This window comes from Phyllostomus hastatus, unplaced genomic scaffold (genome assembly GCF_019186645.2).
Source record: "Phyllostomus hastatus isolate PE091 unplaced genomic scaffold, TTU_PhHast_1.1 phas_contig_113, whole genome shotgun sequence".
NCBI classification, from domain to species: domain Eukaryota; kingdom Metazoa; phylum Chordata; class Mammalia; order Chiroptera; family Phyllostomidae; genus Phyllostomus; species Phyllostomus hastatus.
This window is the reverse complement of record NW_025333530.1, coordinates 3,943,638-3,964,129: the sequence shown is the minus strand read 5'-3', so window position 1 is coordinate 3,964,129 and position 20,492 is coordinate 3,943,638. Positions and strand designations below refer to the sequence as shown.

General features: G+C 36.7%; 1 protein-coding gene across 4 annotated transcripts in view; it reads right to left on the bottom strand.

Moving 5' to 3' along the window:
* ATM (ATM serine/threonine kinase) overlaps positions 1-20,492 on the bottom strand; it is a 162,209-nt gene that overhangs the window by 105,159 nt on the left and 36,558 nt on the right. For all 4 annotated transcript variants that reach the window (XM_045837996.1, XM_045838016.1, XM_045838005.1 and 1 more), the window contains 9 exons: positions 20,256-20,381; positions 19,091-19,216; positions 18,062-18,151; positions 8,290-8,419; positions 7,335-7,534; positions 1,935-2,017; positions 1,669-1,824; positions 756-831; positions 488-624 (listed from right to left, as the gene is read on the bottom strand). In XM_045837996.1, coding sequence (XP_045693952.1) covers positions 488-624; positions 756-831; positions 1,669-1,824; positions 1,935-2,017; positions 7,335-7,534; positions 8,290-8,419; positions 18,062-18,151; positions 19,091-19,216; positions 20,256-20,381 — 1,124 coding nt within the window. The remainder of the gene's footprint in view (positions 1-487; positions 625-755; positions 832-1,668; positions 1,825-1,934; positions 2,018-7,334; positions 7,535-8,289; positions 8,420-18,061; positions 18,152-19,090; positions 19,217-20,255; positions 20,382-20,492) is intronic.

Below are 20,492 nucleotides of genomic sequence, written 5' to 3'. Positions count from 1 at the left end.
GTCTAAAACACATTATAGGAGAAAAATAAATTACTCTGTGAGACACTGTAACATACTAGGTCTTCTTTCAAAACACCAAAAAAATCTGAGTCAATTTAAAACAAGTTCAGAATTATTTAGTTCAAGATTCAGAAATGATTATATATTTTTAATTATAGTTGACATACAGTGTTAGCTTTTTTAAAAAAAGATTTTATTTGTTTTCAGAGAGAGAGAGAGGAAGGGAGGGAGAAAAAGAGGGAGAGAAACATCGATAAGCTGCATTTTCTTCAGGTCCTGACCAGGGACCGAACCTGCAACCTAGGCATGTCACCTGACCAGGAATGTAACTAGTGACCCTTCACTTTGTGGGATGACACCCAACTGACTGAGCCACACTGGTCAGGGCTGTGTTAGCTATTTTTAATATCACAACTAGTAACCTATGGCTATACTAGATATTGCATTGGTATCTGCAGTAGCCAGACATAAATACCTGACTCATTACCTATTGATCGACTCTGCAGCCAACATGCGAACTTGGTGATCATTATCAGCAAGAAACTGTGGAAATACTTCATTTACAGGAAAGTCTTCACCTGTAATCTTTACATGAAGAATAGCCCATTTTGAGTAAGGATCAGCCTATGGGAAAGGAACAACTTAGGTTAAACATGAAATACTAAGCAAAAAATCACCCCAAAACACACAGAAAAAAAGACTGCTTATTTTTTTTTAATTATGGAAAACTTAATACTTAATGTGGAGAAACTCACCTCAAGCAAAGTTTTAAGGCATTTTACTAGGGCCATTCTTACAGAGAATGTGCACTTCCCCTCCTTTGTTAAGTGCCTGAAATAAAGTGTTTCAATGTCAAGTATTTATTCCAATAAAAGCATAGTAAAAAAGAAAATCACTGGACATTAGGGTTACTTTAAGTTACTTCCAAAATTTCTTTACATGCTAACTTTAATTCTCATTATGTGGCACATGCCATTATTCTAAACCTTCCGAAAATAGTCCACCTATAAGAAATGCTAGAACAGAAGTTCATTTTAATGTATATTATTATGTTTATAATATTATGACTCATTTTGGGGCTCTCTTACTTCAGCTAATCACATTGTAGTAAACTTAATTTAAAGGGAAAACTTCTTTTAAGTCTTTGTTTTTATATCAAAGATTTTAAAACCATATTCTATATTGATTTAGAAGTCCTTATCAAATGGTATGACAGCTCTAAATTGTGTGTATATATATATATATATATATATATATATATGTGCTCCTCCACAAGTATCATGGTGGTATCTCACACTATGAATGTACACATGAAATAACCAGACAGTGACAAGTCCAATTTTTTCATTTTAGGAACATGAATGATTCAACTGTTTTAGACTTGTTACATGTTGCTTTATTCACCACACATGCCAAACTACTAAGTGATTCAAAATTCATAGGGAAATATACTAAACACACTTTAGAAAGCCAAGCCTTAAGAGGAATACAGTGTAATTCTTCAAAAAAGTAAGGAAGAGAACAGAAATTACATTCTACTATTATTAAAAGATATTTCTAGTTACATTTAAGGATAGAAGAAATCACTAATGCAGAAATGCAAAATATGCATCTGTATCAGGAGAAGCTAAAGAAAAATAAGAGCTCCACAGAATAATCTGTACCTACCAAAATGCTCCAGTAACTGTTAGAAACTGTCCTTGAGCATCCCTTGTGTTCTCAGCATCCATACTGCTTTGACACAGGTTCGTCACTATGTAAAGGGAGTGGTTTAAAATTGTTTTACAAACATCTTGGTCACGACGATACAAAGAACACACATCGCTAAGGAGGGAAAAGTTTTACTTTATAAGTATAACAGAACACATTACTCAGTTTATAAATTTAAAGTGAAATAAAATTAAAGTGAACATAACATGGGTTTAATTTCTTACGATAGTGGTTTCAGAAGTTTAACAAGATCTTCCACTGGCAAAGGATATTCTTCTCCAGGGAGCTCCTTTAAAAGCAGTAGATACTAAAATAGTTGGGAGGGAAATCAGTTTTTTTAAAAATATGTCACTTATTTAAGTATGTATGTAACCAAAAATTTATATATAGACCTATGCATGCATACACACATATAACCAGGAAATTCTTTTAAAAGGCAGTATAATTTATAAAAAAGAAAAGTATCTCAAGTCAAACAGAACTGATTCAAATCCTAGCTCAACTTACTACTTGTATGGTTAAAAAACTTGCCTTGTCGTCTGAGCCTTTGTACCCTCATCTAGAAAATGGGGATATAATACTTAACTGGCCGAATTACTGTGAGGATTAGAGGAAATAAATGTAAAGCCTAGCATTTATTAGACAAATTCAATAAATGATAGTTACCAATGTTGGGGTTAAAAGCCTGAATAACAATCTGGAACTACCTTGTCTTTCTACTCTCCCAAAGCAATGTTTAGGGATAAGACTTCAATGTTTAAAAACTATTCTATTAATAAATTTTAGAAAGCAGAGATAATCATGGGCAGAGAAGAAGTCAAATTCACTGACCTATCTTCCTATACGGCAACCTGGTAAGGTTCTCTGTGGTGTTATGACTATTTCTGAAAGCAAACAAATCATTTTCTGGCTCTAGTAAAATATCAGAAGACTTTTATCCTTATGTGTGGGAGGAACTCCAGCCCACAGAATCCTCCCATCCACGGCAGATGAGAAATAAGTCACCCCGGACACAATCTTGCTGTTCTGGCAGGAAAGGGGTTGGCAATTCCCTCTAGTGGGGAACACCCTGAGCCCTTCTCCTAAATGGCTTTTATTGGGAATAGTATGTGTAGGTGTAGACATGCATAGCTCATCAATCAATGTCAAAAGGCTATAGTCATACAAACAGGTATTAAATACTGATAACAATTGAAGGAACACAGAGATTTGTCACAGGTCAGGGTCTGTTAGTTATGCTGATGCCACAGGGTCTTTAAGACATATTTCATGAGATAAGGAGTTCACTCCTTATGTCTTGAACTTAAACACCTGGTTTATATCACCACCGCTATACAAGAACAAAGTACAGCAAGCTTCAAAGGATACAATGTGTTTATCAGGCCTGATTTCCACAGGAACCCTCAGTGTTAGTCAGGTCATGTCTACCACCTGCATTACCTGGTTTTCCAGGGAGACTTACTAGCCCATTTCAGAGACTGCGCTCGAGGGGCTGCAGTCTCGGAAACCAGAGTAGTCCCCAATATCTCCCCCTTTTTGCTTGTTATGGGGGCATAACCAAAAGCACTGGTGCCGCTGTAATCAACAGGGTTATCCTAGGCAGAGCAGGCTTCAAAGGACCAAATGTACATTCTTTCTCAGGCCGTATTTGCCCCTGGAAGCCATTCATTTCAGTACAAGGCCACAGCTGCCTCCGGCATTGTTTTCAGGCTGAGTCAGGTGGGGGAGCAAAGCAGCCAAGAGATCAGGAGACTTTTTACAGACAGAATGAGGACTCAGGCTATGACAAAGCCAAGGGGTGAAGGTCTTTCTGCCCCTTCCCTGTAGACCCCTAACTCCTTCCCAGATAGTCCTTTGTAACTGTGACTGTCTTAGGCTCTCCTCCCCTTGAGGAATACTACCCCATCACTGGCTGACCAGTCACCCACCCAAGGCCAAGCAGGGGGAAGTGAGGGAGGAAGGGGCTGCACTCTTGCCGGGAAGATACGTTTCTGTCTCCTTAATGGCTCAGGGCCCCAAGGCCTTTTCACTCAGCCCTAGCTATGGGGCTCTTTTGTCCATTAATGAGGCTATAGTCCCTGAAACCAGACAGGACGGCTCCCATCACTTATCTATATGTAGAAAAATGTTTCTTACTCCCTGTCATATATTATAAAAGAACATTACATTGGATCATTTTAAATATTTTGACATGAAAATGATGTGTATGATGTTAATGAGTGTCTTGAAGTGCCTTAAACATTAAGCATCAAGAAGAGCACACAGCATTGCTCATTGGTCAGGGCTGGTGACTTGAGCAAAAATTCTAACAGGGACTCAACCTGCACATTTCCAAGAGATTCTAATTATTGAATGACCTGGCATGTTTCCCACAGCTCTAACTGGAAAAATCACCAAACATGTTTGACAATTTGCTGGGCCAGAGACTCTCCCCACATATTCAGTAGGGCTAGGGCTGAGGAGATGGTGCGCATGGTCAGGAGATTAGTTATACATAAGAATACTGAATAAACATTAAATGCATTAAGGTTAAGCAGGAAACCAGGTTTCCTACTGTTGAAAGAGGGAGCTAAATATACAGAGGGAAAAAACAAATAAATAAATCCTATGCTGTTGGATTGGAAATGGAGATACCTACCAATAAATAGATGAAGAATGATGGGGTTAGGGCAGGAGGTGAATTACATCTTTAGTATTTTCACCTAAGTCAAAATATAAATAATCCTGAGGACACATGAGACAAACCCAAAGTGAGAAATTTTAAGGAACAAAAGACTATACTATTAAAAAATAGGAAGATCAACAGCCATAATAGAGGTATAGGTAGATACACTTTGCCTCCTTGCACAATCAAAACAAGGACAACAACAAATTTAAAAACAAAAAATAACCAGAACTACCAGAAAATCAAACTGTATGGATGTTCAACAACCAAGGTGTTAAAGAAAAAGACCATTCATTCAGACTGGTAAGAGGGGCAGAGATGGGCAGCCAGGGCGGAGAGGACTAATGGCAGGGCAGTGGCTGGCAGACCAGACAGTCCCACATCTGTGTGTGGATAAACCAGGAGGAACAACTGGGGAGCAAGACTGATCAAGCAAACCAGGGTTCCAGTGCAGGGAAATAAAGCCTCAAAACCTCTGACTATAAAAACTTGTGGGGGTTGTGGTGGCAGGAGAAACTCCCAGCCTTACAGGAGAGTTCACTAGAAAGATACACAAGGTCCACGCATGCAGGAAACAATACCAAAAGGGTCTAATGTGCTCGTGGGTAGGGGAAAATGACTGAAAGCCGGCTGAGAGCTGAGCTAGTAACATTGTTCCCTCTCTGATCTCTACCCCACATACAGCACCATAACACAGTAAAGAGGGTTGCCTAGCCCTGGGGGATACCTAAGGCTCCACCCCTTACAACATAGCAGGTGGGTGTAGACAAAAATATATGACCCAAATGAAAGAATAGGTCAAAGCTCCAAAAATGGAACTAAGTAATGAAGAGATAGCCAATCTATCAGATGCAGAGTTCAGAACAATGGTACTCAAGATGCTCACGGTAATGGTTGACTATGGTCCCAAAATAAAGGAAAAAGTGAAGACTATGCAAAGTTAAACTAAAAAACATATGCAGGGAACCAATAGTGACAAGAAGGAACCTAGGACTCAGATCAGTGATTTGGAGCAGAAGGAAGAAATAAACATACAACCAGAAGAGAATGAAGAAACGAAAACTCAAAAAATGAGGAGAGGCTAAGGAACCTGTGGGACCACTTTAAACATTACAACATCTGAATCATAGGGGTGTCAGAAGAAGAGGAGAGCAAGAAATTGAAAACTTATTTGAAAATAATGATGGAGTGAAAGGGGAGAAATGGGACAACTGTAATAGCATAATCAATAAAATATATTTAAAAAAAAGAAAAAAAAATAATGATGGAGAACTTCACCAATCTGGCAAAGGAAATAGATTTCCAGGAAGTCCAGGGAGCTCAGAAAGACCCCAAGAAATTGGACACAAGGAAGCAAACACCAAGGCACATCATAATTACATCACCCAAGATGAAAATAAGGAGAGAATCTTAAAAGCAGAAAGAGAAAAGAAGAGTTACCTACAAAAGAGTTCCCATAAGACTATCAGCTGATTTCTCAAAAGAACCCTTGCAGGCAAGAAGGAGCGGGAAAGAATTATTCAAAGTCATGAAAGGCAAGGACCCACACCCAAGACTGCTCTATCCAGCAAAGCTTTCATTTAGAATGGAAGAACAAGCCCTGGCTGGCGTAGCTCAGTGGATTGAGCACGGGCTGAGAACCAAAGTGTCGCAGGTTCGATTCCCAGTCAGGGTACATGCCTGGGTTGCAGGCCATGACCCCCAGCAACTGCACATTGATGTTTCTCTCTCTCTCTTTCTCCCTCCCTTCCCTCTCTAAAAAATAAATAAATAAATAAAATCTTAAAAAAAAAAAAGAATGGAAGGGTAGATCAAGTGCTTCTCAGATAAGGTCAAGTTAGAGGAGTTCATCATCACGAAGCCCTTATTATATGAAATGTTAAAGGGACTTATCTAAGAAAAAGAAGATAAAGAACAAGTACAGTAAAATGACAGCAAACTCACAAATATCAACAAATGAACCTAGAAACAAAAACAAAAACAAACTAAGTAAACATGCAGAACAGGAACTGAATCCCAGAAATGGAGATCACATAGAGGGTTATCAGTGGGAAGGGAGCGTGAGGAAAATAGGGGGAAAGGTACAGGACATAAGAAGCATAAATGGTAGGTACAAAATAGACAGAGGGAGGTTAAGAACACTATAGTCAATGTAGAAACCAAAGAACTTGTATGTACAACCCATGGACATAAACTAAGGGGGGAGGGGCAATGCTGGTGGGAGAGGGTGTACAGGGTGGAGGGAAATAAAGGGAAGAGAAAAAATGGGACAACTGTAAGAGCATAATCAATAAAATATATTTAAAAAATAGGAAGATCAAGAAGGATAAGAAAAGACTAAAGAACTATTCCAAATCGAAAGAACTGAACAGACCTGAAAACTAAAAGTGATAATACAATACTGATGATGATACCATGGTTATAGGACATGTACACTGAAGGGGCAGCTTAACCTCAAGATGATTCAGAAAAAAAGATGCGTATGTAGAGAGAAAGAATGATAAGGCAAATGTGATAAATGTTAACTGTAGGAGCTTATGATGGGAATATGAAGTTCTTATAGTACTGTAACTTTACTGTCACTTTGAAATTACATAAAAAAAATTAAAGCATTTAAACTAAAGTCAAGGCAAGATTCAGACTTCAAGTACACTGTTATATAAGCATTATGTTTACATTTAGAATCTGTGTTTCTTGGCCAGTTTAAAAAAAAACATAATTATACCTAAAATAATACATCTATCCAAAGACCATCTAAGTTTTAATGTTTCCGTTTCCACTTACACTCTTTTTTTACAGCACATTAAATGAAAAAGTATATTTGTAACTAGTCTCAGATTCATTTTTCAAGAAGCAGTTTCAAGTCTGTAAAGGTACTATGTGATTCTTATGTTAGTCTATTACATTTACGAGCAAAGCCAGACAGAACTAAAGAGAATTTTCACTTAACTTAACTCACCATGTGTAGGTGCAGAGGTTTAGTAGGGTCTAGGATGCTAGAACCAGTTAACAATAACAATTTCCCCCGAATATCCGCTGCTCTAAATGACACAGTAGTTGTCTGAGCAGTAGTTACACACATGCACAAGAACTTGAGCATGTCCAAAAGAAGTATGTCTTGCTTTGATAGATATTCTTCAGCTAAAGGACTCATGGCACCTAAAAATAAAAAGCACTTACTAAAACTAAGAGAGGGGCACAATAACCACATACACTGAACATTAACTCAAATATCCTATCAAAAAAAGAAAAAGTATATGAAAAACAAAATAATGATTAAAATGATTGATCATACACTAAGAGCTTTAAAATTCTTCATAAAACATTACTGTAGGATTCTATCATCAAGAAACAACCTATGGATAATCTATGAAGACAAACATTCACAGCTATACTGTTAATTAAAGGAAAATAGAAAGGAATCTAAATTTGTAACAGTAAACTATAGTCAAGTAAATTACAGTATATATGTTAACGGGGATATCATGGAGCCATTAAAAAGTATGATTATCAATGCAAATAATTAAATGAAAAAGGGTTCATAATTAATGGTAAAACAAACAAGGTATAGAAAACAAATATGAAAGTCAAAGTTGATTAAAATTTTCAAAGGGTCTAGAGAGAAATAACAGAAAAAGGTTAAAATAAATGGCATTATGGGTGCTTTATCACTCTATTGCTTTCTATTTTGGAAAAAAACTATGATTTTTTACTAATTTTAATTTTCTCAATGAAGAACAGAAAATAAATTCAATAAAAAATTAGAGAATCTAAAAGATATGGAAAAAAACAATCTAATAAACTACACCAAATGGAAATAAAATGAGCATAAAACAAGTAACTATGAGGCTTTTTGGAATGCCAAATCAGTATGAAGAGGTAAAAGAAATCCCACATCATAAATATATATTTACCAATAATAAGCGGGTTCTCTCCAGATTCATTTGCATCACTAACACTAGTAGCAGGGTCATCATTTTCATCAGTGTCATCCTCCATTGATTCTACTTGTCCATTTTCAGGTGGTTTTCTGATAAAGGATACCTTCAAAGGAGAAAGATGTTTTTTAAAGTTGGCTTTATTCAGAAGCAAGTTGTAGTTAAAATTCACCTACTCAAATGATTCAACATTCATGTGTACGAACACTACAGTATTATTTCTATTATATCTACAATAATAGGAAAACAGATATACACTGCAATTTATCTAGGGTAACATAGTAAAATTCAATCCTTACAAATAATTTCTTACACTAAGACATTTTATACTATCCAAAATTGATAAGGATGTGGAAAAAGTTTAAACTTATATGACTCTTTGAGGACAATTACTATATCCATCCAAAATAAAATTCATATTCCTTCTGAACAGCATATATTTCTAGAATATATCCTACATCCTTCATAGGTACAAATCTAAGTAGACAGAAGAATCTTTGCCACTCTTTATAACAAACAGAAAAAAGAGAAACTAATTAAAATGTTAATTAATATTTGATGTGCTGGGCTTCCAGTTAAGATGTCAGATTAGGTAAATGTGGTACTCACATCCTCCCAGGACCACAAAAAAAGTTACAACTAAACTACCAAAAACCATTATTTGGAACCACCTGAAATTTAGCTGAACAGGAGTCCTATAATTAAGTATACACAAAAGAAACCACATCCAAACTGGTAAGAGGGGCAGACAGACAGATTGAGCTGGTCCCACACCTGCATATGAAAAATCAGGAGGGGTATCTTGACTGCAGAGGTTCCCCTGAGGAGCAAAGGGTCCCAGCCCCACACCATACCACCCAGCTAGAGTTCCAGTGCCAGGAAGAGAAGTACCCATAAATTCTGGCTATGAAAACCAGCAGGGATTGTGGCTGAGACAGAGAGTTGAATGGTCTCACTTGCTCTGAGGTGCAGTACTGGGGCAGTATTGGTAGAAGTTACTGTTCCTTTCTGAACCCTCTTGAACAGAGCCCTCAGACAAAAACCATATGTAAGTCTCCATAAACCTAAGACTATTCACCCCATCCTGGTGATTCCCTAAAACTGTCCTACCAACTTGTGAGCCCACACAAGCAACTTCTAGTGGCTTTTACATACAAACAGCTTGTCTTAGCTCATGCTGAGAACTTTCCTAAAATCTGTAAAAGTGTCACAAATACTAAACAAGCAGGACCTGGCTTCAGCATGCCCTGCAACTGTTGCCAGGAAATTGTGACAATGGCCTCAGTTCACAGCACACATTCTCCCCATCACATCATGAGCCCAGTGCAAGTAGCAGCCATAAGCAGATCACTTTCAAGCAGAACACAGGCAGCAACTGGCCTTAGTCTGCTCATCTCAGGAGACCCCATAGCCAGTGCACCAGGGAGACAGCTTCAGACCACAAGATAGCACCATGTAACCACCTGGTGCAACCACCTCCATGAGCAACACATTCAAAGGGTAAACTGACTGGGCACTAGAACCTTGCTGAAGTGAGTTCTGCTTCATAGAGTTGGACCCTACATAGCAGCTCTTCGATTGTAGTTATGCATGTCCTTACAGCCAACTGGCTTGGGAGTAAATCCCTTCCACTGACTTGCCAACAATAGTCAAGGCTCAACTACAACAGGAAGATGCACACAGCCCAGGGCAGGATGCACCTGAAGCACCCAATTGGAGTGACCAGGGTGGCTATTATCAGTAGGCCCGTAGAGCACTTCTACTAAATAAGGCTACTCTACCATGACCAGGAGAGGTAGCAGCTCTACCTAAAACAACATTTAGAGGCAGACAAAATGAGAAGACAAATAAACATGTCCCAAGTAAAACAATAAAATAAAATACAAAAAAATAAAATAAAATGAAAACAAGTAATTCACCAGATGCAGAGTTCAAAACGATGGTTAAAAGGGATACTCAAGGAACTTAGGGTAGGAGTAGATGAATTCAATGAGAACATCAATAAGGGATAAGAAACATAAAAAAAATAGAAAATATTAAAAACAACTAGACAAATATGAAAAATACATGAAGCAAAATGAATAATACATTAGAAGGAATCAACATTAGAGTAGATGAAGCAGAGGACTGAACCAGCAAATTGGAAGATAAGGAAGCAAAAAAATCAAAATAGCAAAAGAAAGAAGAATGCAAACAACTGAGGATAGTCTAATGAGTCTGGGACATCATCAAGTGTACTACCATGCATATCAAGGGATATCTCCCAGATCATGAAGAGACAGCAAAAAATTGAAAACTGCCCTAGCTGGTATAGCTCAGTGGATTGAGCGTGGGCTGTGAACTGAAGGGCCACCAGTTCAATTCCCAGTCCTAGGTTGCAGGTCAGGTCCCCAGTGGAAGCCACATGAAAGGCAACCACACACTGAGGTTTCTCTCCCTCCCTTCCCCTTTCTCTAAAAATAAATAAATAAAATATTTTAAATAAAATCTTTAAAAATATATATATATAAACCAATCCTACTTAAAAAAATGAAAACCTATTCAAAAAAATAATGACAAAAAAATTCCCTAACCTGGTGAAGGAAATAGACATACAAGTACAGGAAGCAGAGTCCCAAAGAAGATGAATCCAAAGAGGCTCACATCAAGACACATCATAATTAAAACACCAAAGGTTAAAAACTCTTAAAAGCAGAAAGATTCTTGAAGGCAGCAAGAGAAAAGGAGCTAGTCATCTACAAAGAAAGTCCCATAAGACTTGTCAGACAATTTCACAACAGAAACTTTGCAGGTCAGAAAGGATTGGTACAAAATATTCAAAGTGATTAAAAAGAAACAAGAACCTACAAGCAAGATTACTCTAATAAGCAAAGCTATTATTTAGAATCACAGAACAGATACACAGATTCCAGGACAAGAGAAAGCTACAAGAGTTCATCACCACCAAACCAGAAGAATAAAAAAGTTGAAAAGTATGAGTAATAAAATGGTAATAAATACATATCTACTATTTATTACGTTAAATGCCCCAATCAAAAGACATATGGGGCACACACAGACTGAAAAAGTGTAGGGATGGAAACTGATATTTTACAGCAAAAAAAAATGGAGTAAAAATACTTAAACTAGATAAATCAGACCTTAAAACAAAGGCTATAACCAGAGACAAAAGAAGACGCAACAATCCCACTTAAGGGTATTTATCCAAAGAAACCCAAAACACTAAAATGAAAATACATATGCATACATATGTTGTTGATTGTAGGACTACGCACAATAACCAAGATGTGAAGTCATCTAAGTGCCCATTAATAGATGAATGTCCCTGGCTGGCGTAGCTCAGTGGATCGAGTGCAGGCTGCAAACCATAGTGTCGCAGGTTCGATTCCCAGTCAGGGCACATGCCTAGGTTGCAGGCCATGGCCCCCAGCAACCGCACATTGATGTCTCTCTCTCTCTCCCTCTCTTTCTCTCCCCCTTCCCTCTCTAAAAAAATAAATAAATAAAATCTTTAAAAAATAGATGAATGGATAAGGAGAACTAGTACCAGTATACAATGAAATATGGCTTGGCCATAAAAAAACAACTGAAAAAGAATGAAATATTGCCATCTGCAAAATATGGCTGGACCTGGAGGATATTTCATTGAATGAATTGAGTCAGAGAGAGAAGGACAAATACTGTATGATTTTACTTATGTGTAATCTAAACCACAAAAGAAATGACCCTGAACAGAAACACACCCATAGATAGAAAACATTTTGACAGCTGCTAGATGGGAGGGGGATTAGGGAGATGAGTGAAAAAGATGAAGTGATTAAATACAAATTGGTAGTGACCAAATAGCGATGAGGATGTAAAGTACAACACAGAAAATACAGGGAGCTACCCAAGAGACTTCTGGCCAAATGGAGGCATAGGTGGACACAATGTGCCTCTTCACACAACCAAAAGAAGGACAACAGCAAATTTAAAAACAAAAAACCAACCATAACTGACAGAAAATCAAACTGTATGGAAGTCCAACAACCAAAGACTTAAAAGAAACATTCATTCAGACCAGTAGGAGGAGCAGAGATGGGCAGTTGGGTGGAGAGGACTTGTGGCAAGGCTGCTGCTGAAGGACCAGAAGAGATGGGGTTTACAGCCTGGCAGTCCCATATTCGTGTGCAGATAAACCAGGAGGAACAACTGGGGAGTGATATAGACTACATAAGCAAGGACTCCAGTGCAGGGACATAAACCCTCAAAGCCTCTGACTGAAAACACCAGTGGGGTTAGGGCAGCAGTGGGAGAAACTCCCAGCCTCACAGGAAAGTTCGTTGGAGAGACCCACAGCGTCCTAGAACATACACAAACCCACGCACCAGGGAATCAGCAACAGAAAGGACCAATTTGATTGTGGGTATCCAGGGAAGTAACTGAAAAGTAGCAGAGAGAGGAGCAAGCTGTTCCCTCTCAGACCCCTCCCCCACATACAGCATCACAATATAGCAACGTGGGTTTTCCCCGCCCTGGTGAATACCTAAGGCTTCACCCCTTACCACATAAAAGGCGTGCCAAACAAACAAATAAAAAAAGGCCCAAATGAAAGAACAGTTCAAAGCTCCAGAAAAAATACAACTAAGTGATGAGGAAAAAGCCAACCTATCAGATGCACAGTTCAAAACACTGGTTATCAGGATGTTCCAGGAGCTCACTGGGTACTTCAATAGCAGAGAAAAGACTCAGGCAGCAATGAAGGTTGCATTACCTGAGATAAAGAAAAATCTACAGGGAACCAACAGTGATGGGAAGGAAACTGGGACTCAAATCAACGGTTTGGAGCAGAAGGAAGACAGAAACATGCAACCAGGACCAAATAAACAAATAAGAATTCAAAGAAAATGAGGAAAGGCTGAGGAACCTCCAGGACAACTTTAAATGTTCCAACATCCGAATCATAGGGGTGCCAGAAGGAGAAGAGGAAGACCAAGAAACTGAAAACTTATTTGAAAACATAATGAAGAAGAACTTCCTCAATCTGACCAAGGAAATAGACTTTTGGGAAGCTAGGAAGCTCACAGAGTCCCAAAGAAGTTGGACCCAAGGAGGAACACACCAAGGCACATCATAATTAAGTTACCCAAGATTAAAATTAAGGAGAGAATCTTTAAAGCAGCAAGAGAAAAGAAGACAGTTACCTACAAAGGAGTTCCCACTAGACCATCAGCTGATTTCTCAACAGAAACCTTACAGGCAAGAAGGGGCTGGAAAGAGGTATTCGAAACCATGAAAGGCAAGGACCTACATCCAAGATTATTCTATCCAACAAAGCTATCATTTAGAATGGAAGGGCAGATAAAGGGCTTCCCAGATAAAGTCAAGCTAAAGAAGTTCATCATCACCAAGCGATTATTATATGAATGTTAAAGGGACTTACTTAAGAAAAAGAAGATAAAAAATATGAACAGTAAAATGACAGCAACTCACAGCTATCAACAACTGAACCTAAAAAAAAAAAAGTAACAAAAACAAACAGCAAACAGCTAGAACTGGAACAGAATCACAGAAATGGAGATCACATGGAGGATTATCAGTGGGGGAGTGGGAGAGGGATAGAGGGGGAAAAGGTACAGGGAATAAGAAGCATAAATGGTAGGTAGAAAATAGACAGGGGGAAGTTAAGAATAGTATAGGAAATGTAGAAGCCAAAGAACTTGTATGTAGAGTCCATGGACATGAACTAAAGGGGGGGTTGGTATGCAGGTGGGAGGGTGTGTGCAAGGTGGAGGGGAATAAAGAGGGGGAAATGCGACAACTATAATAGCATAATCAATAAAATATATTTAAAAAGAAAAAAAAAGACTTACACCTATCCTTCTCAAACTATTCCAAAACACTGAAGGAAAACTCCGAAGTTGATGATATTAGGACACCATTATTCTAATTCTAAAAGCAGATAAAGGCACTACAAAGAAAGAAAATTATAGGCAAATATCCTTTATGAACACAGATGCTAAAATCCTTAACAAATTATCAGCACACAGAATCCAGAAAAACATTTAAAAGATCACAGACCAAGATCAAGTGAGATTTATTCCAGGGATGCAAGACTGGTACAATATTTTCAAACCAATAAATGTGATACACCACATAAACAAAATAAACGATAAAAATCACAGATTGCATTAATAGATACAGAAAGAGAATTGGATAAAATGCAGCATGTATTCATGATCAAGACTCTCAGCAAAATAGAGGGATCAAACTTCAACAGAAAGAAGGCCATATATGACAAAATCACAGCCACCATCATGCTCCATGGGCAAAACTGAAAGGGTTTTCCTTAATATCAAAATTAAGACAGGGAAGTAAGCTTTTCATCACTCTTATTTAAAACAGTACCGAAGGCCTAGCCACAGCAATCAGACAAGAAGAAGAAATAAATGTCATCCAAACTGGAAAAAAGGAAATATAACAGTCGTCATTCACACATGATATAATATTATACATAAAAAACCCTAAAAACTCCACCAAAAACTACTAGACTTAATTTGGCAAAGCAGCAGAATATAAAATTAATGTCCAGAAATCAGTGGCATTTTTATACACCAATAGTGGACTCTCAGAAAGAGAAATTAAGAAAACAATACCATTTACTATTCCAACAACAACAAAAAAATAAGGTGCCTAGGGATAAATTTAACCAAAGCAGGTTAAAGATCTATACTCAGAAAATTATAGGATACTGCAGGGGAAAAAAAAAGGAATATACAAATAAGTAGATAAGCATATACCATGTTCATGAATTGGAAGAATTACCATCATTAAAATGTACATATTATCCAAAGTAATCTATACATTCAGTGTAATTCCTATTAAAATATCAATGACATATTTCACAGATCTAAAACAAATATTCCAAAAATTCATACAGAACCAAAAAAGACCCCAAATAGCCTCAGCAATCTTGAGAAAGAAGAACAAAGTTAGAGGATTCACAATACCTGATATCAAAATACAGTACAAGTCCACTGTAATCAAAACAGCCTGGTATTAGCATAAGAACTGACAGATAAATCTATGGAAACAGAACAGAGAGCCCAAGAATAAATGCATGCCTTTATGGTCAAATAATATTTGACAGAGGACAGAAGAGCATACAACGGACTAAAGACAGTCTCTTCAATAAATGGTGTTTGAAAAAATTGTACTGCTATAAGCAAAAAAAAGAAACCAGACCACCAACTTACTCCATACACAACAATAAACTCAATAAACTTTTATTCATTTATTCAAAATGAATAAAAGAGTTAAATACAAATCACGAAACCATACTAGAAGATAGGCAGTAAAATCTGACATCCCTCATAGCAATATTTTTGCCAATATGTCTAAGATAGAAAATACAGGGGAAAAAAAAACAACAAATGGGACTACACCAAAACTAAAAAGCTTTTCATAGCAAAAGAAACCATCAACAAAAGAATGGGTTGGCCTAAAAGTTCATTTGTTTTTTTGCTTAAGATGGCTCTAATAGTGCTTAGTTCTCTTTAACACCATTCAAAACAATTTTGTTAGATTGTATTGTGACAGTTGTCATATCAGCATGAATTTTTTAAAAAAGTTATCAAAACTGGTGAAAATTTGTGTAGCTGTTTGAATACTGAAGATGGAAAAAAATGCAACATTGTTGGCAGATTATGCTTCATTACTTCAAAAGAGGGAAAAACACGACTGAAACACAAAAAAAGATTTGTGTGTGTAGTGTATAGAGCAAGTCATGTGAGTGATTAAACTAGTCAAAAGTGGTTTGACAAGTTTCATGCTGCAAATTTCTCGCTGGATGATGTTCCACAGTTGGGTAGACTAGTTGAAGTTGATAGTGATCAAATTGAGATATTAACTGAGATCAAAATTATACCACAGGGGAGAGAGCTGACATACTCAAAATATCCAAATCAATAAAGTTATTGGTGAAAATGAATCTTTTCTTTTACAGTTAAAACCATACGGACTTTTTGGCCAAACCAATAAAAAGGCAACCCACTGCAACAGAGAACATATTGGCCAATGATATAGCTGATAAGGGGTTAATTTCCAAACTATATAAAGAACTTATACAACTCAACACCAGAAAGACAAACAATTGTGCTACAAAATGGGCAAAGGACTTGAACAGACACTTTTCCAAAGAGGATATACAAATGGCTAATAGACATGAAAATATGTTCACCGTCAGTAGTCATCAGAGAGATGCAAATTAAAACCACAATGATATACCACCTGACAGCTGTCAGACTGGCTATAATTAATAAATCAACAAACATCGAGGGCCAGCGAGGATGTGGAGAAAGGTGAACCCTTGTGTACTACTGGTGGGAATGTGCACTGCTGCAGGCACTGTGGAAAACAGCATGAAGATTCCTCAAAAAATTAAAAATGGAACTGCCTTATGACTCAGCAATTCCACTTCTGGCAATATATCCTAAGAAACCCACATTACTAATTCCAAAGAATACATGCACTCCTCTGTTCACTGCAGCATTATTTATTATAATAGCCACCATCTGGAAACAACCCAAGTGTCCAATAGTAGATGAATGGATAAAAAGTTGTGGTCCATTTACACAATGAAATACTACTCAGCCATATAAAAGAAAATCTTCCCTTTGTGACAGCATGAATAAACCAGGAGATTATTATGCTAAGTGAAAGAAGCCAGTCAGAAAAAGACAAATAACAAATTATCTCATTTATATGTGGAATCTAATGAACAAAATAAGCTGATGTACAAAATGGGAACAGGGGCATAGACACAGGAAGAGACTGACAGCTGTCAGAAGGTTAGGGGTTGTGGGACTGAATGAAAGAAAGAAAGAAGGGATTAAGCAAACACACACATACATATAAAACACAAAGACACAGACAACAGAGTGGTGACAGCTAGGGGTAAAGTAGGGTGGGAGCTGGTGAAGGTGGGCGCAAGGGGAGAAATGGGAATGGAAAGAGACTTTGCTTGGGGCAATTGGAGCACAATACAAAGTGCCTGTTTTACTGTGTTGTACACTTGAACACTGTATGGTTTTGCAAATCAATGTCACCCCAATAAATTCAATTAAAAGAAATAAAAGAATTGTGATACTTGCTCTCTCAATTTCTCTCACTCCCCAACTCACTCCAATCTAGCTTCTGCACCCACAATTCATTTTGGTCACAACATTAGTTTCAATGTTGCCAGGTTCTTTATACATTTGGGTCTTAAAATTCATTAGCATTCAACCCAGTATGCCTACAACACTTCTGGAACTTTCTCTTGCCTTCTACTATTATACCCTTTTGGTTTCCCTTTGCTCTTTCTGCCTGTGACCTTACCCACCACCTTTAGTTCACTAACAGCTAGCTAATCATCCTTCAGTCACAACTGAAACTGCATACCCCCCAAAATCCTTTCCTACTACCCTGATTGGTCCAAGTCTTGATAGACGTTCTCCTTGGAACTCATACTTCTCCTTTAAGATACTTATCAAAAATATAATTAATAATTTGGGTAATTTTGTTACATGTCTCTCTTCTCCATCAGTTTGCATGCTCCATGACATCAAATGCTATGTTTCATTCTCTGATGAAATCCCAGTACTAGGCAGCACCTTGCCTTATTCATACCATGAATTTATTATCTATATAATAGATTAATAAATATATAAAGAATAAACAAAAGAAAAATATCAATAAAATATGGTAGTGAAACAAAAAGCATACTTACTAAATTACTACAAATATCTGCAATATCATCCAGTAGCCTTGATGTTAACAATCGTAGGAAAAATCTAGATGCAATCTTATTTGGATTGTGCTGTAATGAAGACAAACAAACAAACAAAAAAAAACCCCAAGCAAACAAATAAACAATTATTTTGGTAGATAATATTTTATCTTGAATGAAATGTAGATTTTCCTTTACACTAAAAATTCTCTAATATGAAAAGCATGGATAAAGAATTTATTATGGGACACAGTTATAAATAACTTAAAAAACAGTAACCTCTTTTCTTGGAATAATAATAACTATAGCACATCTCTCTCACTGTGCATAAATATCATTAAACTAAAATATCTGCTATATGACCCTAAACATAAGCAAGCAGTAATTGTAGCTTAGAGTTTATTCTTACAATTCTCCCCTTCCCACTTACATCAAAACATAGAAAGACATATAACAAAGCCTAAAATACATGTTAATGATATTGATACATGGCCATATATTTAATATTAACTTTAAAAAAATGTTTCCAATTATTACTGACACCTTAGCTGAAACTGATTCAGCTAACCCTCAAACTTGCTCCAAATCAAGACAAAGACTATACACAAGAACACTATTCCTGTCAAATGTTGTGAAAGACTATCTGGGCAGAAAGAGAGTAATGTATACACTGGGCTTATTTATCTTTGTGGTTCTCACTAGCCTTAAAATAATGGCATACACATCACATAGCTAGCAGTCAGCACATATTTATTAAATGAATGAAAACACACCGGCAATAAGGATCATACATGTATTTTATAATAGTGGTAAAACAATTCTTAAACTTCCTGAAATGATGAAATTAGTTTTATCGGTTACTCAGATCATCTATTGCTTTATTCCTCTGGAATACTACCATTTATTTTCCATTCAATTTTATTTTAAATCAGTGTATAAACTTATAATGGACCAAAAAAGAATTAGCACCACCAATCAGTTATCAACCCTCTAGACAGCCTATACTGTCAAGTAGGAAGAACATCTTACCTTGGTACAGTTACATAAGCAACTTGTACATAGACGCATCATATTTCTCAATGAAGTAATTCTAGATTCCCCGTCTGTTCTGTTTTTAAACAGAGTGACACTTTCTCCAGCACACTGCATTAGACACTATTAAGAATAAAAGAAGAAAAAAATCAAATTTCAGTTAAAATTATAGTTTAGTGATTCCTTTTTAAAATTTTAATTAAAGGTAAAATTAACGAATGCCCGGGCTATAGCTCATTGGATTGAGCACAGGTCTGAGAACAAAGGGGTCCATGTTCAATTCCCCATCAGGGCATATGCCTAGGTTGCAGGCCAGGTCCCCAGTGAGGGTCATGTGAGAGGCAACCACATATTGATGTTTCTTTCCTTCTCTTCCTCCTTTCCCCTCTCTCTAAAAATAAATAAATAAAATATTAAAAAAGAAAAAATGTCCCCTCTAAAAATAATAAAGTAAAATAAAGGTAAAATTAAGTTTTTTTAAGAAGTTATACTTGATTTATAGTATAATTAAAATTTATAAACTTTATTTTTTATTTTTTTAAGATTTTATTTATTCATTCTTAGAAGAAGGAAGAGAGGGAAAGAAACATTGATTTGTGGGAGAAATATCAATCAGTTCCTTCTCATACACTCCCAACCTGGGACCCAGCCTGCAACCCAGGCATATGTCCTGACTGGGAATTGAACCCACGACCGTTCAGTTCACAGGCCAGCATTCAATCCACTGAGCCATACCAGCCACGGCATGAACAATTTTTTTTAATGGTAAATCTTATACCGTGTTCTTATAAATCATACAACTGACAGTAGTACCAAGATGAAAATGAGTTTATGCTTAGCACCTACTTGATGAACACTCTTAGTCAAGGATTCTTTAGAATATGGATCACAGAAAAAAGTTTTAAAAGTACAGATAAAAATCAGGAATTTTTGTTATTAAACTTTAAAGTAGTATTACTTCAATTACTATATTTATAGTTGGCTAAAATTAATTTCAAATCTTAAGGAAGGACATATAGTATCATTTCTTCTCAGACTGCATCAATAAAACAGAAAAGGGTAACCTACATACAAATTTATGTTTTCCAAACAAATACACCAATTTCTGCAAGGATACATTTCATTTAATTAATCCAGAACTTATTCACATTAATTTTCTTACCTTGGCTTTATGGAATAATTCTGATTTATATACTTCCTCTTCAGTTATTACACCCACATAACAATAGCAACCAAGAACACCCACCAAAAGACTTGAACATCGGACAAGTATTTCTGTATTTGTAGTCTTAAAGTAAAACACAAATAAAACATATGGCTCATAAATACTTTCAGTACTCTATGATTATCTCTTATAAGAACAAATTTTATGTACATATTAAGAAACAAAAGTTAGTTA